The sequence below is a fragment of the Callorhinus ursinus genome, unplaced genomic scaffold, assembly GCF_003265705.2.
Source record: "Callorhinus ursinus isolate GAN/ISIS: 27379988/994484 unplaced genomic scaffold, GSC_fseal_2.0 scaffold160, whole genome shotgun sequence".
Taxonomy (NCBI): Eukaryota; Metazoa; Chordata; class Mammalia; order Carnivora; family Otariidae; genus Callorhinus; species Callorhinus ursinus.
Window position 1 is genome coordinate 128,301 of NW_027397222.1, and position 22,639 is coordinate 150,939.

Genomic DNA, 22,639 nt, shown 5'->3' on the forward strand with positions numbered 1-22,639 from the left:
GATTTGTGCATTTTTGGTTAATCTTGCTGATAGGAAGTTTACTTTTCTCTCCCACTTGAAATTAAATAATAGTTTAACATAAAGGCATTTGTTTAAGGGAAATAATGAGTGACCCATGACCCCATTTCCCTTATGCACTTTTTAATAATATTTTTTTAAAGATTTTATTTATTTATTTGAGAGAGAATGAGAGAGAGAACACGAGAAGGGGGAGGGTCAGAGGGAGAAGCAGACTCCCTGCTAAGCAGGGAGCCAGATGTGGGACTCGATCCAGGGACTCCAGGATCATGACCTAAGCCGAAGGCAGTCGCTTAACCAACTGAGCCACCCAGGCGCCCACTTTTTAATAATATTTTAAGACTATTATGTGATATTTTTAAAGTTATACCTATTTTGGGGCACCTGGGTGGCCCAGTTGGTTAAGCGACTGCCTTCGGCTCAGGTCATGATCCTGGGGTCCTGGGATCGAGCCCCACATCAGGCTCCCTGCTCGGCTGGAAGCCTGCTTCTCCCTCTCCCACTCCCCTTGTTTGTGTTCCCTCTCACGCTCTCTCTCTCTCTCTCTCTCTCTCTCTCAATTAAATAAATAAAATCTTTAAAAAAAAAGTTATACATATTTTAAGTTATTTTACATTCTGCTATTTTCATTGTACAGAATATAAATTTTCAAAAATACTTTATATTAATGGCTGCAAAATATTCTGTCACTTAAAAGTGGGATAATGCATTTAAAATGCTCCTTTACACTTGCTTGTTTTCAGTTTTTTGCTCTTCAGTGATTCAGCAAATATTTATTGGTCAACTCCTATATGTCAAGGATGCTAGGCATTGAAGATGTAACAGAAAATAGGATAGACAAGGTGTTTTGGTCCTTAGGAGTTCACGTGGTAGTGGGGGGTAGACAAAAAAAGTAAATAATCTGCATGCTACTAAGAAGGAAATAAAGAGGACTGCCTTAGGGGTGACCGACTTTACAAAGAGACCCTGGAACAAATATCTCTGAGGAGGTGTGATTTGAGTATAAAACGTGAAGTTTGAGAAGCCACCAGCCATGTGAAGACACACAAATAAACTCGTGGTAGAAGATGGCACAAAGGGCTACAGTTCACTAGGAAGTGTTCTAGGAACTGACAGAAAGGTTATGGGATTGGGAGCATAATGATCAAGGGGGGAGTAGGGTAAGATGAGCTTGAAAGAAAGGCATGAACTTGTAAGCCATGGTAAATACAAGGGAAGACACTGAAGGATTTTAAGTAAAGGAGTAATGTTATTTAAGTTCAAAACGATCATTGTGGCTGTGACGATGGATCATTGCAGGAGGAAGAATGGAAGGGAGGAGGCAGGTAGGAGGCTTTTGCAGTGTGTGGTCTTAATGGTAGGTAATGATGGCTCAGAGCCACAGCGGTGGCAGCTGATAGGAAGAGAAGGAGTTTCAGAATTATTTGGGAGGTACTAGTAAGTCCTGGATTGAATGGGTGGTGAGTGAAAGGGGGGAGTCAGTAACTTCCAGGATTTTGGCTGTGGTAGCTTGCTTGAATAATTTTTTAAAATTCTTCTTTCTTCTTGATGTTCAGCTTGGGTGATTTCTGCCACCCTGTCTTCTAGATCACTGATCTGTCCTACTCATCTAATCTGATGTTGATTCCCATTAGTTTATATTTCATTTCAGTTATTATATTTCTCAGCTTTCCCCTCATATGTACTGTTTTAGAAAGCTTACATGATTGTATATTACATTTGGCATCTTTATTTTTTTAAGTGCTTATTTATTTAAATAATCTCTACACTCAGCATGGGGCCCGAACTCACGAACCCAAGATCAAGACCTGAGATGAGATCAAGAGTCAGCCACTTAACTGACTGAGCCACCCAGATGCTACATCTCCTTTTCTTCTTTTAAATTGAAACCTGTGAATTTTCATGAGCATTTCTTGATTTATAGTTTTCATTCCCTTCTTTATGTTCTTAGTTTTCTTCATCCAGTTATTATTTAAAGATTGTGTTTTGATTTTTAAGTTCTTGTCTTTTTTTTTTTTTTAAGATTTTATTTATTTATGGGGCGCCTGGGTGGCTCAGTTGTTAAGCGTCTGCCTTTGGCTCAGGTCATGGTCCCAGGGTCCTGGGATCGAGCCCCTCATCGGGCTCCCTGCTCGGCAGGAAGCCTGCTTCTCCCTCTCCCACTCCCCCTGCTTGTGTTCCCTCTCTCGCTGTGTCTCTCTCTGTCATATAAATAAATAAAAAAATCTAAGAAAAAAAGATTTTATTAAGAGAGAGAGAATGAGAACACAAGTGGGGGGGTGAGGAGGGGCAAAGGAAGAGGGAGCCCGATGCGGGACTCGATCCCAGGACCCTGAGATCATTACCTGAGCTGAAGGCAGACGCTTAAGTGACTGAGCCACCCAGGCACCCCATTCTTGTTTTTTTTTTTTATTTTGTTGCATTTAGATTACAGATTGTGGTCTTTAAAATGCCTTTTTCCCCCTTTTTATAAATACTGAGACTTAATTTGTGAACTGTTGGATTTGGAGAGCTCCCCATCCAAACTGTTAGTATATCAGGCGGATTTGTGTAAATACAGAGTGTCTGTGTATACTTACTTATTTTGCTATAAGATGGTAAAAGTGAAATTTTTTCCTTTCAATATGTGTTTGAACAGCGGATGGTATTCCTAATGACAGTAGTGACAGTGAAATGGAAGATAGAACTACTGCTAATTTGGCAGCTTTGAAGCTTGATGAGTGGCTTAATTTCAAACTAGAGCCTGAGGTACGTTGCTTTTCAGTAGTGTGATAAGTTTCTTTCATTCAGTGAGTATAAATTGACATACAGGATGTTGGAAATTACACCTTTACTATTGAGCCCTTAGTATTAGAGAATATAGTTTGTGTTTCAGTTTTCACAGGGCCCTTATGCATTCTCTGACATATAGGGGTTTATTTAAATAGAGGATTTGAAAAGCCTTGATGTGGCTCGTATTTAAGCACAGTGATATTTGAGTATTTCTGTGTATGTAAGAAAATACCAAGTGTTGGGTGGTACAGAAGAACTCCCTTTATTTCATATAACTCTGTTTCTGAGGGAAAGATAGGAGTTCATTCTGTTTTCTCTTTTTGTGTATCTTTGAATTGGGAAAGATGAATGTCTTTCTTCAAATTAAAAATGCTCTTTACAAAGCCTTCCCTTCATTCCATCTCCACTTCTATTTACTTATTTATTTCAAGGTATTCACACCTACTATATTGTTATTGTCCCCCTTTATCTTTCTACATAGTTTTCTCCTTTTAGAACAGGAATAAAAGGGGCAGTACATTATTTTCTAACCTTATTCCATCAAATCAGTTAATACAGATGCTCAACACATTTAAGTATACAAAATCAATTTGTTTCAAGTTACAAAATTGATGTTGATATGTAATTAATAAAAAAATTAGATTAAAAAGATAACTATAAGTAAAAAGAATACCCAGATATATGCCATATTCCCATTTATATGGATCTGATCCATAAAACATCAACACATTCACTTAGAAACTAATTTAATCCTTGGATCAAGGCTATATATTCAAAGTATTTTAAGGATGCCAGGATACTACCAGAGCCGGAGAAAAGAGTTTGGGAACAGTATATGCTTGCTAAATAAGAACTATGTTTATTTAGCTAGTGAATACCTATAGTAATAAATTTTTACCTCATGATAGCAGTCAGACTTGCAAACATGCAGAAATAGGAATTAAGGTTTTTTTTTTTAAAGAGTTATTTATTTGAGAGAGTGTGCATCAGCAGGAGGAGGGACAGAGGGAGAGGGAGAGAGAGAATCTTAGGCAGACTCCCCACTGAGTGTGGAGCCCAATGGGGGGCTTGATCTCATGACCCTGAGATCACAATCTGAGCTGAAATCGAGACTCGGATGCTTAACTGACTGAGCCACCCAGGCACCCCAGGAATTAAGGGTTTTAAATGTAGTTATAAAGTTCATAAAAAATCAGACTTAGGTACATTTACTCAAAATGTTGAGATTCATTAAGTGGTAGCAAACAAAATAATTCCTCAGACAAATGCACACTTTCAAGTATACATATTATTGGGGGAAAGAAAGGAGAAGAATGTGCATTAAGTGGTGAAATCCACCAAGCTGTATATCAATATTCTGTACACCAAACAGTTTGGAGACAAGGGAATTGCTCTAATATAATTTCAGATTATGGTTCACTTGGCTAAAATAGAGCTTAAGGTTGCTTTGCCATATTAAAAGTTTACTACAGTAATTTTTTACATAAACATTTAGACTTGAACTCCTGAAGTAAATATGGCATGATTATTTTGCTTTTAATCTGTCAGATAGCTAAAAGTCGACAATTTTAAAAACTAGAACAAAGAACGAGTTGAAGCGATGTGACTCTTACATCATTGAACCCCTCCTAATGGTCAACTATTAGTATTTAACCAATTCAGAGAGTTAATGAATCCTTGCATTCATTCAGTTTTCTGTGCCTTAGCTAGGATGTGTAATTACAAAAGATAGATACTGGTGAAAGCTCCGTTTCTATTTTTAAAAGATCCTACTATATTGTTTTTTTTTTCTTTATTGAGGGGGGAAGGTGGTCAGCTAAGCTGTCAATAGTCGACAACTGGTTAGGTTTACTTTTTAACTCTCTGTTCACTCGTCGCTTCAGCCTCCTGGAGTCCCACTTCCATTTGCACCAGCCCTTCCCTTCCCTGAAATGGTCCTTGCCAAGGTCAGCATGTCCCCCATGTTGTCACGGCCAGCCCACTGTGTTGAATTCACCGTTTCTCTCATGTTTGGCACTGTTATCCATACTGTTCCTTGTGAATTCTGCCCTTCCCCATTTTTCCTCCTCACCCCTGTCCCAACTTCTTTGTCACAAGTTAGTATGACATTAATCTTTCCTGATTCTTCTTTTTTTTATTGTTATGTTAATCACCATACATTACATCATTAGTTTTTGATGTAGTGTTCCATGATTCATTGTTTGCCTATAACAGCCAGTGCCCCCTTCAATGCTGCCCTCTTTAATACCCATCACCAGGCTAACCCATCCCCCTACCATCCTCCCCTCTAGAACCCTCAGTTTGTTTTTCAGAGTCCATCGTCTCTCATGGTTCGTCTCCCCGTCCGACTTACTCCCCTTCATTCTTCTCCTCCTGCTATCTTCTTCTTTTTCTTTTTTCTTAACATATGTTGCATTATTTGTTTCAGAAGTACAGATCTGTCATTCAACAGTCTTGCACAATTCACAGTGCTCACCATAGCACATACCCTACCCAATGCCTATCACCCAGCCACCCCAGCCCTCCCACCCCCCACCACTCAGCAACACTCAGTTTGTTTCCTGAGATTAATAATTCCTCAAATCAGTGAGGTCGTATGATACATGTCTTTCTCTGATTGACTTATTTCACTCAGCATAACACCCTCCAGTTCCATCCACGTTGTTGCAAATGGCAAGATCTCATTCCTTTTGATGGCTGCATAATAGTCCATTGTGTATATACACCACCTCTTCTTTATCCATTCATCTGTCAGTGGACATCTTGGCACATTCCACAGTTTGGCTATTGTGGACATTGCTGCTATAAACATTAGGGTGCACGTACCCCTTCGGATCCCTACATTTGTATCTTTGGGGTAAATACCCAGTAGTGCAATTGCTGGATCGTATGGTAGCTCTATTGTCAACTTTTTGAGGAACCTCCATACTGTTTTCCAGAGGGGTTGCACCAGCTTGCATTCCCACCAACAGTGTAGGAGGGTTCCCCTTTCTCCACATCCCCGCCAACATCTGTCGTTTCCTGACTTGTTAATTTTAGTCATTCTGACTGGTGTGAGGTGATATCTCATTGAGGTTTTGATTTGGATTTCCCTGATGCCGAGCGATGTTGAGCACTTTTTCATGTGTCTGTTGGCCATTTGGATGTCTTCTTTGGAAAAATGTCTGTTCGTGTCTTCTGCCCATTTCTTGATTGGATCATTTGTTCTTTGGGTGTTGAGTTTGATAAATTCTTTATAGATTTTGGATACTAGCCCTTTATCTGATATGTCATTTGCAAATATTTTCTCCCATTCTGTCGGTTGTCTTTTGGTTTTGTGGACTGTTTCTTTTGCTGTGCAAAAACTTTTTATCTTGATGAAATCCCAATAGTTCATTTTTGCCCTTGCTTCCCTTGCCTTTGGCGATGTTTCTAGGAAGAAGTTGCTGCGGCTGAGGTCGAAGAGGTTGCTGCCTGTGTTCTCCTTTAGGATTTGGTTGGACTCCTGTCTCACGTTTAGGTCTTTCAGCCATTTGGAGTCTATTTTTGTGTGTGGTATAAGGAAATGGTCCAGTTTCCTTCTTCTGCATGTGGCTGTCCAATTTTCCCAACACCATTTGTTGAAGAGACTGTCTTTTTTCCATTGGACATTCTTGCCTGCTTTGTCAAAGATAAGTTGACCATAGAGTTGAGGGTCCATTTCTGGGCTCTTGATTCTGTTCCATTGATCTATGTGTCTGTTTTTGTGGCAGTACCATACTGTGTTGATGATGACAGCTTTGTAATAGAGCTGGAAGTCCGGAATTGTGATGCCGCCAGCTTTGCTTTTCTTTTTCAAGATTCCTCTGGGTATTCGGGGTCTCTTCTGGTTCCATACAAATTTTAGGATTATTTGCTCCATTTCTTTGAAAAAAGTGGATGGTATTTTGATGGGGATTTCATTGAATGTGGAGATTGCTCTAGGTAGCATTGACATCTTCACAATGTTTGTTCTTCCAATCCATGAGCATGGAAGGTTTTCCATTTTTTTGTGTCTTCTTCAATTTCTTTCATGAGTATTTTATAGGTTTCTGAGTACAAATCCTTTGCCTCTTTGGTTAGATTTATTCCTAGGTATCTTATGGTTTTGGGTGCAATTGTAAATGGGATCGACTCCTTGATTTGTCTCTCTTCTGTCTTGTTGGTGTATAGGAATGCCACTGATTTCTGTGCATTGATTTTATGTCCTGCTACTTTACTGAATTCCTGTATGAGTTCTGGCAGTTTTGGGGTGGAGTCTTTTGGGTTTTCCACATACAGTATCCTATCATCTGCAAAGAGTGAGAGTTTGACTTCCTCTTTGCCGATTTGGATGCCTTTGATTTCTTTTTGTTGTCTGATTGCTGTGGCTAGGACGTCTAATACTATGTTGAATAGCAGTGGTGAGAGTGGACATCCCTGCTGCATTCCTGACCTTAGGGGAAAAGCTCTCAGCTTTTCCCCATTGAGAATGATATTCCCTGTAGGTTTTTCATAGATGGCTTTTATGATATTGAGGTATGTACCCTCTCTCCCTATACTCTGAAGAGTTTTGATCAAGAAAGGATGCTGTACTTTGTCATATGCTTTTTCTACATCTATTCAGAGGATCATATGATTCTTCTTCTTTCTTTTGTTAATGTATTGTATCATGTTGATTGATTTGTGGATGTTGAACCAACCTTGCAGCCCAGGAATAAATCCCACTTGGTCATGGTGAATAATCCTTTTAATGTACTGTTGGATCCTATTGGCTAGTATTTTGGTGAGAATTTTTGCATCCATGTTCATCAAGGATATTGGTCTGTAATTCTCCTTTTTGATGGGGTCTTTGTCTGGTTTTGGGATCAAGGTAATGGTGGCTTCATAAAATGAGTTTGGAAGTTTTCCTTCCATTTTGATTTTTTGGAACAGTTTCAGGAGGATAGATATTAATTCTTCTTGAAATGTCTGATAGAATTCCCCTGGGAAGCCAACTGGCCCTGGGCTTTTGTTTGTTGGGAGATTTTGGATGACTGCTTCAATTTCCTTAGTGGTTATAGGTCTGTTCAGGTTTTCTATTTCTTCCTGGTTCAATTTTGGTAGTTGAGACATCTCTAAGAATGCACCCATTTCTTTCACGTTACCCAGTTTGCTGGCATAGAGTTGCTCATAATATGTTCTTATAATTGTATTTCTTTGGTGTTGGTTGTGATCTCTCCTCTTTCATTCATGATTTTGTTGATTTGGGTCATTTCACTTTTCTTTTTGATCAGTCTGGTTTATCAATCTTGTTAATTCCTTCAAAGAACCGCTCCTAGTTTGGTTGATCTGTTCTACTGTTCTTTTGGTTTCTAGTTCATTGATTTCTGCTCTGATCTTTATTATTTCTCTTCTCCTGCTGGGTTTAGGCTTTCTTTGCTGTTCTTTCTCTAGCTCCTTTAGGTGTAGGGTTAGGTTGTTTATTTGAGACCTTTCTTGTTTTTTGGGAAAGGCTTGTATTGCTATATACTTTCCTCTCAGGACTGCCTTTGCTGTATCCCAAGGATTTTGAACACTTGTGCTTTCATTTTCATTTGTTTCCATGAGTGTTTTTAATTCTTCTTTAATTTCCTGGTTGAGCCATTCATTCTTTAGCAGGATGATCTTTAGCCTCCATGTGTTTGAGTTCTTTCTGACTTTTCTCTTGTGATTGAGTTCTAGTTTCAAAGCATTGTGGTCTGAAAATATGCAGGGAATGATCCCAGTCTTTTGGTACCGGTTGAGACCTGATTTGTGACCTAGGATGTGATCAATTCTGGAGAATGTTCCATGGGCACTAGAGAAGAATCTGTATTCCGTTGCTTTGGGATGGAATGTTCTGAATATGTCTGTGAAGTCCATTTGGTCCAGTGTGTCATTTAAATTCTTTATTTCCTTGTTGATCTTTTACTAGATGATCTGTCCATTTCCGTCAGAGGGGTGTTATAGTCCCCCACTATTATTGTATTGTTGTCAATGTGTTTCTTTGCTTTTGTTATTAATTGCCTTATATAATTGGCTGCTCCCGTGTTAGGGGCATAGATATTTACAATTGTTAGATCTTCTTGTTGGATAGACCCTTTAAGTAAGATATAGTGTCCTTCTTCATTTCTTATTACAGTCTTTGTTTTAAAATCTAATTTGTCTGATATAAGGATTGCCACCCCAGCTTTCTTTTGGTGTTCATTAGCATGGTAAATGGTTTTCCACCCCCTCACTTCCAATCTGGGGGTGTCTTTGGGTCTAAAACGAGTCTCTTGCAGACACCATATTGATGGGTCTTGTTTTTTAATCCAGTCTGATAGCCTGTGTCTTTTGATTGGCGCATTTAGCCCATTTACGTTCAGGGTAACTATTGAAAGGTATGATTTTAGTGCCATTGTATTGCCTGTAAGGTGACTGTTACTGTATATTGTCTCTGTTCCTTCTGATCTATGCTGCTTTTAGGCTCTCACTTTGCTTAGAGGACCCCTTTCAATATTTCTTGGAGGGCTGCTTTCGTGTTTGCAAATTCCTTTAGTTTTTGTTTGTCCTGGAAGCTTTTGATCTCTCCTTCTATTTTCAATGACAGCCTAGCTGGATAGAGTATTCTTGGCTGCATATTTTTCTCGTTTAGTGCTCTGAAGATATCTTGCCAGTCCTTTGTGGCCTGCCAGGTCTCTGTGGATAGGTCTGTTGCCAGTCTAACGTTTCTACCATTGTAGGTTACATATCTCTTCTCCCGAGCTGCTTTCAGGATTTTCTCTTTGTCTTTGAGACTCGTAAGTTTTACTATTAGATGTCGGGGTGTTGACCTATTATTATTTATTTTGAGAGGGGTTCTCTGTGCCTCCTGGATTTTGATGCCTGTTTCCTTCCTCACATTAGGGAAGTTCTCTGCTATAATTTGCTCCAGTATACCTTCTGCCCCTCTCTCTCTTTCTTCTTCTTCTGGGATCCCAATTATTCTAATGTTGTTTCGTCTTATCGTATCGCTTATCTCTCGAATTCTGCCCTCGTGATCCTGTAGTTGTTTATCTCTCTTTTTCTCAGCCTCTTTATTTTCCATCATTTGGTCTTCAATATCGCTGATTCTCTCTTCTGCCTCATTTATCCTAGCAGTTAGTGCCCCCATTTTTGATTGCACCTCATTAATAGCCTTTTTGATTTCGACTTGGTTAAATTTAGTTCTTTTATTTCTCCAGAAAGGGTTTCTCTAATAACTTCCACGCTTTTTTCAAGCCCAGCTAGTATCTTTAAAGTCATGATTCTGAACTCTAGGTCCGGCATCGTACTAATGTCCGTATTGAATAGGTCCCTGGCTGACGGTACTACTTCTTGTTCTTTTTGCTGAGGTGATTTTTTTCATCTTATCATTTTGTCCAGAGGAGAACAGATGAATGAGAGAACAAAATGCTAACAGGTTAACAGTGTCCCCAGCAAATATAGTGTATACAAATCAGAAAAGACCTGAAACCAGGGGAAAAGAAAGGGAAAGAAAGAAAAAAGAAAAAAAAAGATAAAAACAAAAACAGAACAATACAAAAAAGCAGAATATGATCAAATATAATCGGGCTAGTGCATAGATCAGTGCCACACACTAGCTTTTGGGCATATTTTGGTCTGTTAGAAAAAAGTGCCTGCTAAAATTTTAAAGGAAGACATATATGTACAAAATAAGGGTTGATACAATGAAGGGATGGAATATGAGTGTAAAAATGAAAATTATAAAAGATTTTATAAAAGGAATTGATAAGAGAAGTCATTTGAAAAAAGAAAGAAGATTTAAAAAAAGAAAAAGGAAAAAAGGGATAGAATGTGATCAGGCAGGAGACTAGAACAAAGCCATACACTAGTGATTTAGGGTATATTTTGATCTGTTAGAGGAAACTGTATCTCAAAATTTTAAAGAGAGAACAATTTATATATATATGCCAAAAATAAGGGTAACCAACTATGAAGGGATAAAATATGACTCTCTAAATGAAAAATAAAAAATGTTTTTTTTTAGAAAAGGGATTCATAAGATGTTGGTTGAAAAAGGGAAAAAGAAAAATTAAAAAAAAACAGTTAAAAAAATTAACTTTGATGAATTAATGAATCATGGTAGAAAAAAAGCCATGAATTCTATGTGCAGTATTCCCCTAGCGCTGGAGTTGTCCCATTCTCCTTGATGGGTAAACTTGGTCTTGGCTTGCTGGCTGTTCGTGCTGATCTTCTAGGGGAGGGGCCTGTTGCCGTGGTTCCCAAATGTCTTTTTCGGAGGCTGAATTGCCCCGCCCTTGTCATCCGGGCTAAGCAGGCTGCTCTGGTTTGCTCTCAGGAGCTTTTGTTCCCTGCAAGCTCTCGGTACAGCTTTGGAGGACCAGGGCGAAAATGGTGGCCTCCCAATCTCCACCCGGAGGAGCCGAGAACTCGGGGCCCCGCTCCTCAGTGCGCCCCCAGAGAGGAGCGGTCACTGCCATCTCCCCGGTCTCTGGCTGCCCTCCGTGCTCACCTGGCCTGTGTCCGAGTGTTTCTATCTCTGGCATCGGACCCCATGTGGAGTCTTCAAACCCAGCAGATCCCTGCGGTGCATTCCTGCACCACTCCTCCCAGGGGAGGAAGGGGAGTCTCACCAGCTCTGCCGCTTGTTGGGTCCCTGCTGGAGGAGCAGTGGCCCAACTGGGCCGCGGATCACAGTCTATGGCCACCCCGAGCTGAGAGCCCACACCTCGGCTCCGTCTCTGCAGCCGGCTTCCCCGCTCCGATCCCTGGGAGCTCTGCCGCACTCAGGCTCCCCCGGTCTTTCTGTGACCCCGAGGGTCCTGAGACCACACTGTCCCGGGTGGATTCCACCCCCCGCTTAGCCACTGGAGCGACGTCCTTCAGCGGAGCCGACTTCTAAAAGTTCCGATTTTGTGCTCCGCGGCTCTAGCACTTGCCAGAAGCGGCCGACGGAGGCCCCTCCCCCACCGTTTATCCTCCCAAATATCGCCTCGGATTCACTTCTACGCCTGTCCTACCTTCCAGTAAGTGGTCGCTTCTCTGTTCAGAGAGTTGTTGCTACTCTCCTCTCCAATCTCCTGTTGAGTTCGTAGGTGTTCAGAATGGTTTGATCCCTATTCAGCTGAATTCCTGAGACCAGACGAAATCTAGGTCTCCTACTCCTCCGCCATCTTGCTCCCTGATTCTTCTTTCTTAAAAAGTCATTTCTTCTTAGGTTCTTTCACTGACTCTGCTGTATGTGTTTGTGCCTCAAATGTTAGATATTCTCCAGTACTCTGGGCTTTCCTGTGCTCTTTTCACGTCTCTGTACGATCTCTAGGGAGCTCACCTCAGTGTGTAGATTTAGTAACCATTTATGCTCGGATGACTCCCAGGTCTGTCTGTATTTCTAGCTTCGGCCTCTCTCTGCACTTACGAGTCTAGCTGCCCTCTGGATCATCGTGTGGATGTTCTACAAGCACTAAAATAAAATAGGAAGGGAACTAAATGTATTTTTCGTTATTGACTCTGCTGTTACTGTTCCAGTTCTAATCACACTCTACCCACACATGATTTGCCTTCTCTTCCATCGGCCTGTGTCATTTGATTTTGTGTCTCTAGTCCTCAGATATGGTAAAGAAGAAATGTTATCTCATTAGGGCAACAAAAAGAATGAAATACGCTGCTTCCTGACCAGTTGCAGAGTGTCCTTTGGAAACAGTTGGAGACCTTCCCTAGTATGTGGGTGTCTTGCACATAGGTTCGCCATCTTGCTTGGGCCTCCTGGACCTGAGGAGGCCGATCGTTCTGTTACAGGCAGCCAGTTTGCTGTTGCACCTCCGGCAGAAGTGGCACAGCTTGTTCTTACGCCGAATGAGAGCTCCGTCTAAACCCTGGTCTCAAGTTGATGAAGCCACCACACGAGCCATCATAGCTGTTCTCAGCACCGAAGAACAGTCTGCATGCCTACAGCAGCCATCTGGGATAGGCCAGAGGCCAAGGCCTATGTCTTCAGAAGAACTCCCTCTGGCATCGTCTTGGAGGTCAAATAACAGTAGGAAAACCTCAGCAGATACGGAATTTTCGGATGAGTCTGCGACTGCAGAAAGGTAAACTGATAACATTTTTAGCAAAACGGGAGACTTTTTTTCCCCAGGAAAATGAATTATTTATCATAGAATTGTGGTTTTGTAATATTTAAAAATTACTTATAATCTAAAATACACAAAAAGGTTACAATAAAATGGGAAGAGTTTTTTTACCCGTTTTTTTTTTAAGATTTATGTATTTATTTGAGGTGGGGAGGGACAGAGGCAGAGGGAGAGAGAGAGTCTTAAGCAGACTCTTTGCTGAGCAGGGCTCGATCTCATGACCCTGAGATCATGACCTGAGCTGAAGCCAAGAGTTGGGCACTTAACCAACTGTGCCACCCTGGTGCCCCATGTTTTTCACAAATATTAAGATAATATGAAGGATTTTAAGCTACTGGTATCTATAAGTCATTTAATAAGGCAATTTTTTTTATCAGGAAGAACTCAAAATGTTTAATTTCAAGAATTCACAAATTTAGGGTCTGTTAAAAAGCTACCAATATTTTAAAATTATATATTTTCATTGATATGTGTCAAGTAATACCTTTCCCACATATCCTACAGCAAGAAGTATGGGCTGTGGCCATTTAAAAGAACAACCTCCTCACAAGTCTTACTTAAGTATCAATATTGCTGACTAGTATTCCTCCAGGAGATCAATTATTCATTCATTTATTCAGTGACATATTAAACGTGTGTTATTCTTGGTGCTTATAAGAGATATAGCAGTGTACCAAACAGACAAGATCTCTTCTTTCAGAGTTTATCTTTTATCCAGGGAAGGCGTATAATAAGTAAACAAATTTACTGTAATGGCAAAATCTGTTACACTTTAGCCAAATTCTTCTTTTCTTTCCAGCATTTAACAATTAGATATGATATTTTTATTTACTATATGATTATTAATAATAAGAAAGCCCTTATATTGAATTATTTATCCAAAAATGTATTTTGATTATAAATAGTGGTTATAATGAATCATTGGCCATGATTCAAAAATATTTGTTGTGTAAGAACATTTGTTAGAATCAAATTTAAGTTTCTCTGTATCAGTTAAGACTTTTTTTTACCCTCTTATAATTGATGACAAAAACAATATTCTTGTCTGTGATGCTAGTTTTGGCAATATTGGTAGAAAGTCTGTGTGGTAAGATTTCATTGTTAAAAAAATTGAAAATAGAAACAGGGAAAACATTAAAGATACGTGATGTTTACTGTTTTTTAAGGATCAGATGGGGCTGTTAGTGTCTTCTTTTGGTCAGATTTGCATATTTGAATGAAGCATATGGCTTCATCAGGTCAGACTTCTGTTAAAGGGGAGCCTTTTAGGCTCATAGAGACTCTGTGTGTTGTGAGTATGTGTATGTGTCTGTGTGTATAAATGCAAATGTATATGTGTGTGCGCACATACTCACATACGCGCACACACACATTTTTGGAAAAAAGCTTCCTTTTAAAGTAATAAATGCTTATTTAATAAAAGTTAGAAATTTAATAAAATTAAGAAAATCAAAATTATAAAATGTAATATTAGTTATAATTCAGATATTGTCTTACAAATTTAGTTTTTCTCCTGTGATACTGGAATCAAGCATTTCCATTTCCTTACAAGTTGTAGCCTGGCACTCTTCATTTTCTTACCTGTTGAACAGTGAGATCTGGAATTTCATCTGCCTTCAGACTTTTGGTAATATTAATAGATAGGGCCTGGAGTTGGTGGATTTGGTGGGGAATAGAATGAGGATGCTTGGGAAGATTTGTTTTTGGAGGGAGAAATTAACAGTCTTTGTGAGATTACTTCTTGGAGAGAAAGTATTTATAGTTAGAGTTTTCACTCTGTAATGGTAAGATATATTTACTCTTTATATGTAATATACTTTTTTACTATATTTACTATTCTTTTAATAAAAACATTTTATTGAAACTATTTTAAAATAGTGGTAAGAAACTATTAAAGTAATAGAAATTGCCCATGTTCCATCCTAAATCATACCAATGTGTTTTTTGCTTGTCATTTTCTAAATAATTTGATGGCAGAGGACAAGTGCATCTTTTCTATGAGAGAAATGAGAGAAAATGAATTCCATATCAGGACTTCTTAAATGAAAATTTCGGTGGGGGGCCTCACGGAAGGCTTTGTTTCCATCTGAATGAAATTTTCCAGGGAAGCCAAATATAAGAGAGAGAAGCTAGAATGGGGCTCAGGTTAAAGGATCAGTTTGAAAATCAAAAGGTAGATAGGAAAACACATTTTATTTATTACAATAAAAATGTGTTTTCCTATCTACCTTTTGATAATGAGGGTTTACCCTCATTAAGTTCTGTCACCTAATTTTCACGTCACCAAGGTGCCAGGGTAAGAACTGGGTAAGAGCTGGGATTTTAGGGGGGTCGAATTTACAGAATGCTTTGAACAACAATTCGCAAGAGAAAAAACCCCTGAAAGGTTGTTTTTTACACTTCTTAGCAGGTGGTTAATGTTCATTCATTATAAAGTCTTTTGTTAATATCTTTAGGCTTCAGCTATTTTATTCATTTGTGAAACAAATAATCCTGGATCTAAGATAGTTATTGAAAGAGAAGTGACTCCTGGGGTGCCTGGGTGGCTTAGTTGTTAAGCGTCTGCCTTTGTTGGCTCAGGTCATGGTCCCCGGGTCCTGGGATCGAGCCCTGCATCGGGCTCCCTGCTGGGTGGGGAGCCTGCTTCTCCCTCTCCTACTCCCCCTGCTTGTGTTCCCTCTCTCCTGTCTCTCTCTCTGTCAAATAAATAAAATCTTAAAAAAAAGAGAGAAGTGACTCCTGGGGATAAGCTATTTTAACTTATCTTGAAGGAAGAGTAATTATATTGTAAGAGTGTTTGGAAGTTTATGAATTACTGAACACATTCTTTTTTGTTTTAAACGTGTCTTTTATAAATATTGTTAGACACAGCAAACTCAATGATATGCCATAATGAGCTCCATACCCCGCATTCAGTAGTTACCAAGATTTTCACCTGCTTGCTGTATCTAACCAAATTTTCTTTTGTTTGCTCTTGGCTTTCTTTTTTGGTTTACATATTTCAAAGTAAATGCCACACATCATGTCATTTTACCTTCCATATTTAAATATGCATCTCTTAAAAATAGAGGAATTTTGGGGCACCTGACTCTTGATCTTGGTTCAGGTCTTGATCTCAGGGTTGTGAGTTCAAGCCCCATGTGGGGCTCCATACTGGTTGTGAAGCCTACTTAAAAAAAAAAGAGGAAATTTTCCTATATAATCAAAATCCAATTATTAATCCCAGTAAAATGATCATTTCCTCAGTTCTCATACTATATATACATTTATTTGAATTAGCATCCAGGGGGGACACATGCATTGTATCGGGGTGTCATGTTTCTTGAGTGTCTTGTGATCTGTAGTAGTTCCTCTGTTAACTTTATTTTTTTATTTATTTATTTTTTAAAGATTTTATTTATTCATTTGACAGAGAGAGAGAGAGAGAGTGAGAGCAGGAACACAAGCAGGGGGAGTGGGAGAGGGAGAAGCAGGCTTCCTGCTGAGCAGGGAGCCCGATGCGGGGCTCGATCCCAGGACCCTGGGATCACGACCTGAGCCGAAGGCAGACGCTTAATGACTGAGCGACCCAGGCACCCCAACTCTTTTTATTGAAGATTTTACTTATTTATTTGAGAGAGCCAGAGAGAGCATGAACGTCGGGGGGAGGGGCAAAGGGAGAGGGACAGTCAGACTCCCCACCACGTGGGGAATCCGACATGGGGTTCAATCCCAGGACCTCGGGATCATGACCTGAGCAGAAGGCAGATGCTCATCCGACTGGGCCACCCAGGCACCGCCTCTGTGGACTTCTTTTGGAGAAAGTGGGTTGGTGGTACTGTGAGGTATACCATGTTCTGGATTTGTCTGTTTCTTCTTGGCCTTCTTTGTTGCCGTACCATGTGTATTTTGTCTAAACTGGTAGTTAGCTCTCAGGGCTTGATTAGAGCCAATATTTTGGCAAGTGTATTTTATAGGTGGTGCTGTGAACTTTGTATTGCATGTCTTCAGGAAGTACTCAATGCCTTTTTTTTTTTTTAAAGATTTTATTTATTTATTTGAGAGAGAGAATGAGATAGACCATGAGAGGGGGGAGGGTCCGAGGGAGAAGCAGACTCACTGCTGAGCAGGGAGCCCGATGCGGGACTCGATCCCGGGACTCTAGGAACATGACCTGAGCTGAAGGCAGTCGCTTAACCAACTGAGCCACCCAGGTGCCCCGCCTTTTTTGTTTTTTAATGTCTGGTTAATCCACAGACCTATACTTGTAGAAAAATTATAAAATACACGGCTGCCGGTTCTGCTGCATTTATTCACAGAATTTTAGAATAGAAGAACCTTATGGTTTATCTAGTATAATCCTTTTATTTAACACATAAGTAAATTAAAGCTCAGATAAGTTAAGAGACTTGCCCAGAATCACATACCTGAGTTGCAAATTTAGTACTTTCCTAGAAGTCTTCTCTCCTGACTCTAGTCCAGCAGTATTTTAATACTTTATCATACCATAATTTTTTAGTATGCTTTTAAAATATATTTTACTTGGCTCTAAGATACTTTGTGAAGGTGGAAGGGAAGTAGAGTGGGTGATACTCTAGTAAGGGCTATTAGCATAGTTGTATTAAAATAATTATATAATGTTAAAGACCTCTCCAATAGCATCATACAAGAGGTTAGGAATTTCGTAAGGGAAATAATACTTTGAGTATTTGTTAACATTAAGTGAAGAATTTCTGTAGATTGTTAAAAATATATTTTTACCTATTGTTTGTGTAGAGGCACCCTAATATCTCATGTTTTTAACTTCTAAGTGTGAGAAGGGAACGAAATTCCCTTCTTAGATATTACTCCATATATCATAATGCCACTGGAACTTTGGTTTGAAATGGAATCTGCTTTATATTATGAACTTGTGTGTCACTGATCTTTATTTCCTCCTTTCCACTCAAGAGTATTGATGAAATCTCCATCTCCAGCGCTGCACCCACCTCAGAAATACAAAGATAGAGGAATTTTACATCCTAAACGAAGCACCGATGACCGATCGGATCAATCTTCTGTGAAATCTACAGACAGCAGTAGCTACCCAAGTCCTTGTGCTAGTCCTTCCCCTCCATCCTTGGGAAAGGTAGAGTATCTACAAGTTGATGTAGCAAGGAACAGATTGCTAGCACATTTCATGTTACATATTGAAGCAAAATGACAAAACAGGTCTACTTTCGGTTACTAATCGTGGTCTTTGTTCTTGATATAAATTGAATCTGGCAGACTTGAGACACCTTGCACAAATTTTTTAGTTTTTCCTGCTTGCCAGAGATTTCTAGTTATCCCCATCTTGGGATATTTTAAAACTAACAGATCGTTTACCGATGGCACGTAACTCAGCCATCCACCATTTCCTTTCTGTATTGTTAGAACCTTTTTTTAAGTTACAAGATGATCTCAAACTAGTTTAGGTTTGTAATTTCAGAATTACAAACAGTGGTTTCTTTGAATTACTAATTGATTTTTCCAATTCAGTGGTTATATTAAAAAGATAGGGTGGGGTTAGGAAGATAGGAAATGCTGGTAGGGAATTGAGAACTATGTATCTTTTAAAAAATTTGTAATACTGATTTCAAATGTTTAGAGTATGTTTACTTTTAATTTCCTGTGTTGTTGGTACTGAGTAAGTATTTGATTAGGGTTATTTAGCTATATGTTGTGTTCTGGGGAAAATGTCCGCTGAAACACTCTTGTTAAATAAGAGGAAAATAAATGGTTTTTTGTGGATTTGCAGTCTTAGGTTTTAGGGTGTTTTATTTTTAAATATCTTTATTTAGGTATATACACAGTAAAATTCACCAGTTTAAACTGTGCAATTCAGTGAGTTTTGACAAATGTATATAATTATATAAACATAGCACAGCCACACGCAGGACATTCCCACCAACTCTGGGTCCTGATGGCGGCTGGACTGCTCCCTGTCCCCCTAGAGTTTTGCCTTTTCTGCAATTTGCTCTAAGCGGAATCATATGTATGTAGTTTTTTGTGACTGGCTTATTTCACTTTTGAAATTCATCCAAATTATTCAGTGTATTATTAGTTCATTACCTTCTATTGCTGGATAGTATGGGTAATACCATGGAATGTTTATCCATTCACCGGTTGGGCATTTGGATTGTTTCCACTTTTTGGCTGTTACGAATAAAGCTGCTATAATATTCAAGGACAAGTCTGTGTGTGTACGTATGGTTTCTATTCTTGGGTAAACATCCAGGAGTAGAATTGTGGGATTGTATGGTTAAGTGCATGTTTAACTTTAGAAGAAACTGTCTAGCTGTTTTCCAGAATGGCTTTTTTCCATTCCCTTAATCATCTGTGAGGGTCCCAAATGCTCCATGTTCTTGACATTACTTGACATTATTCATCTCTTTAATGTTAGCCGTTCTGGTGGGTACATAGTGATACCCCATTGTAGTTTTAATTTGTGTTTCCCCAATGACTACTGATGTTGAGCTTCTCTTCATGTGCTTATTTGCTGTTCCTGAATTTTCTTTGGTGTGAGGTATCTGTTCAAATTTTTGCTCAACTTTTTTTGGTTGTTTATTGGTTGTTTGTCTTTTTATTTAATGGTAAGATTTTTAAAAAATGTATTCTAGATACAGATCTTAATTATATATGCTTTGCAACTTTTTCTAATAGTCTGTGCCTGCATACTCATTTTCTTAACAAGTGACTTTTGAAGGAGCAGTGTTTTTAATTTTGCTGAAGTCCATTGTAGCTATTTTTTTCCATCTTTTTCTCTTATGGTTCATATTTTTTGTGTTCTAAGAAGTCTTTGTTTAACTCTGGGGTGCCAGGATGGCTTAGTTGAGCGTCCGACTCTTGGTTTTGGCTCAGGTCATGATCTCATGGTCTTGAGATTGAGACACCCCTCCCCCATGGGGCTCCACTCTCAATGGGGAGTTTGCTTGAAGATTCTCTCCCTCTGCCCCTTTCCCCACTGACACGTGCACATGAGCGTGCTCACTCTCTCAAATAAATAAATCTTTAAAAAAGAGAAATTTTTGTTTAACTCAAGATTACAAAGATTTTCTCCGATATTTTCTTCTAGAAATGTTGTAGTGAGAGCTCTTACATTTAGCTAGATGTTCTGTTTTAAGTTTTGTTTATAGTATGAGTGGGTCACGGGCCATATTTTGGCATTTGCCTATACAGTTGTTCTAGCACCATTTGTTGAAAAGATTACCTTTTCCTTTGAATATCTTGGCACCTTTGTCAAAAATCGATTGACTGCAAATAATGTGATCTACTTATTGGACTCTATTCTGTTGCATTGATCTTTATACCTCTCTGTTTTGCCTCTGCTACAGTGAGTTGTTTATAGTAGCTTTATACTAAGTCTTGAAACCAGTTGATTTTTTTCTCCAACTCTGTTCTTTTTTAAAATTGTTTTGGTATTCTAGGTGTTCCAGTATTCTTTCATATAAACTTTAGAAAATGCTTGTCAGTTTCTTAAGAAACATTTTTTGGTATCAAGTGGAATTGCATTGATTCTGTAGGTCAGTTTGAAGAAAACGGACAACAGGTTTTAGTTTCCTAATCCATAAGCATGGTATACATCTGCATTTTTGATATTCTTTAATTTTTCACAAGAGTGTTTTGTAATTTCAGAGTTCAGGTATTACATAGTTTTTGTTAATTTGATCTCTAAGTATTTTACATTTTTGATGCTGTTCTTTAAATTTTTAATTTCTAGTTGTTCATGGCTAGCATATAGAAATACATTTGACTTTTGTATATTTACCCAGTATGCCACGATCTTATTTCATTTATTAATGGTTAGCTTTTTATGTAGATTTCTCAGGATTCTCTACATGCATAATCATTTCATCTGTTAATAAAAGTCATTTTGCTTTTTTCCTCTCTAGTATTGATTCTGTTTATTTCTTTTCTTGCCTATTCTCTCTGATTAGAACCTCCAGTAAAATGTTTAATAAAAAGTGTTGAGAGCAGACATCTTTGCCTTGACCTTAGAGGGAAAGCTAGCCCCCAGTTAAACCTGTCACCATTTATGATTACATAACTGTGGGATATTTCCTTTTGGATGCACTTTGCTGAGAGGATTTATTAGGAATAAATGTTGAATTATGTTCAGTGCTTTTTTTTTTTGCATCTACTGAAATGATAACAGAATTCTTTTTTTCTTCTATTAATAAAGTGGATGTCATTGACTGTTTTTGTAATGTTTATGCCTCACTTGGTCACGATGATTATTGTTTTAAATATTGGATTTGGTTTTGCTTAGTCAAAACTTCTATTAAGTTTGGGATCTTTGTTCATGAGGGAGGGATATTATGTAGTTCTCTTTTCTTGTGTTGTTTTTGTATGGCTTTAGTATCAGGGTAATGCTGGCCTCATAAAATTAGTTGGGAAGTCTTCTTTCCACTTAAGGTTTTTTGGAAGAGAAGCCTAGAATTGATGCGATTTTTTTCTTAAATGTTTTAGCTTTCCTTGGTGTATCTCGAATCAATATTATGCACTTTGGGTATAGTTTGAGAAGCTTGTAACAGTATGTTTTTATTTTACCCCTCAGTCCTTTGTGTTACTGGCCTCATACGTTTTATTTCTACATACGTTAAAAATGCCACAGTGTAGTATTTTTTACTTCATAGTAAATTATCTTTTCCCAAAAGTCAGAAAAGTGTCTTTTATATTTATTCAATATTTACCATTTTTTGTGTTCTTTATTCTTTTGTGTTGATGTGAATTTCTATCTTGGATCATACACTTCTATCTGGAAACCTTTTAACATTTCCTTTAGTACAGATATTCTGGAAATGGAAGTCTTTAAGCTTTTGTCTGGAAAACCTTTTTCACTTTTATTTATTTTTTTTTTAAAAGATTTTATTTATTTATTTGATACAGAGAGAGACAGCGAGAGAGGGAACACAAGCAGGGGGAGTGGGAAAGGGAGAAGCAGGCTTCCTGCCGAGCAGGGAGCCCGATGTGGGGCTCGATCCCAGGACCCTGAGATCATGACCTGAGCCGAAGGCAGTCGCTTAACCAACTGAGCCACCCAGGCGCCCTTTCACTTTTATTTTTGGAAGATAATTTTACTGTGTATATAATTCTAGGTTGACAGTGGTTTTCTTTAATTTATGCAAAGATGTCATTCCATTATCTTCTCGTTTACAGTTTCTGAGGGAGGTTTACTGTCATTCTTATTTTTATTTTCCTGTATATAATGTATTTTTTTTCCTCTAGAGGGCTTTTAAGATTTTCTTTTTATCACTGGTTTTCAGCAATTTGATTTTGGTATGTTACTCTTTGTAGTTCTTATTTAACCTATGTATTTATAGTTTGCATTGATTTTGGAAAATTTAGGACCATTATTTCTTCACATTTCTTTTTTTAATCTCACCACTTCCCCTCCTTTTTGGGACTTTTGAGACGCAAGTGTCGATACTATTCCACAAGTTGCTGAAGCTTTCTTCATTTTTTTCAGTTGTTTTTGTCTCTGTTTCATTTGTGATGGCTTCTCTGGCTATGTCTGTAAGTTCACTGAGGTTTTTAATTTGTAGTGTCTCATCGGCTGTGTATTCTTTCTACTGTATTTTTCACTGTGAGTATCATATTTTCATCTCTGGAGCACCCTTTGGGTCTTTAAAAAAATACCTTCCATTGCTCATTTCAAAAGGCATGTTCAAGTTCACTTTACCTTCTTGAACACAGAGCATGTATTTATAATAGCTGCCCTGCTGTTCTTGTCTCCTAATTCCATCATCTGTCAG

At 38.5% G+C, this 22,639-nt stretch overlaps 1 protein-coding gene across 1 annotated transcript in view; it reads left to right on the plus strand.

Annotated features, from left to right (window-relative positions):
- The window catches only part of YTHDC2 (YTH N6-methyladenosine RNA binding protein C2), an 84,311-nt gene that overhangs the window by 56,168 nt on the left and 5,504 nt on the right, over positions 1–22,639 (plus strand). The window contains exons 24-26 of the mRNA XM_025860846.2: positions 2,657–2,766; positions 12,550–12,842; positions 17,814–17,991. Coding sequence (XP_025716631.1) covers positions 2,657–2,766; positions 12,550–12,842; positions 17,814–17,991 — 581 coding nt within the window. The remainder of the gene's footprint in view (positions 1–2,656; positions 2,767–12,549; positions 12,843–17,813; positions 17,992–22,639) is intronic.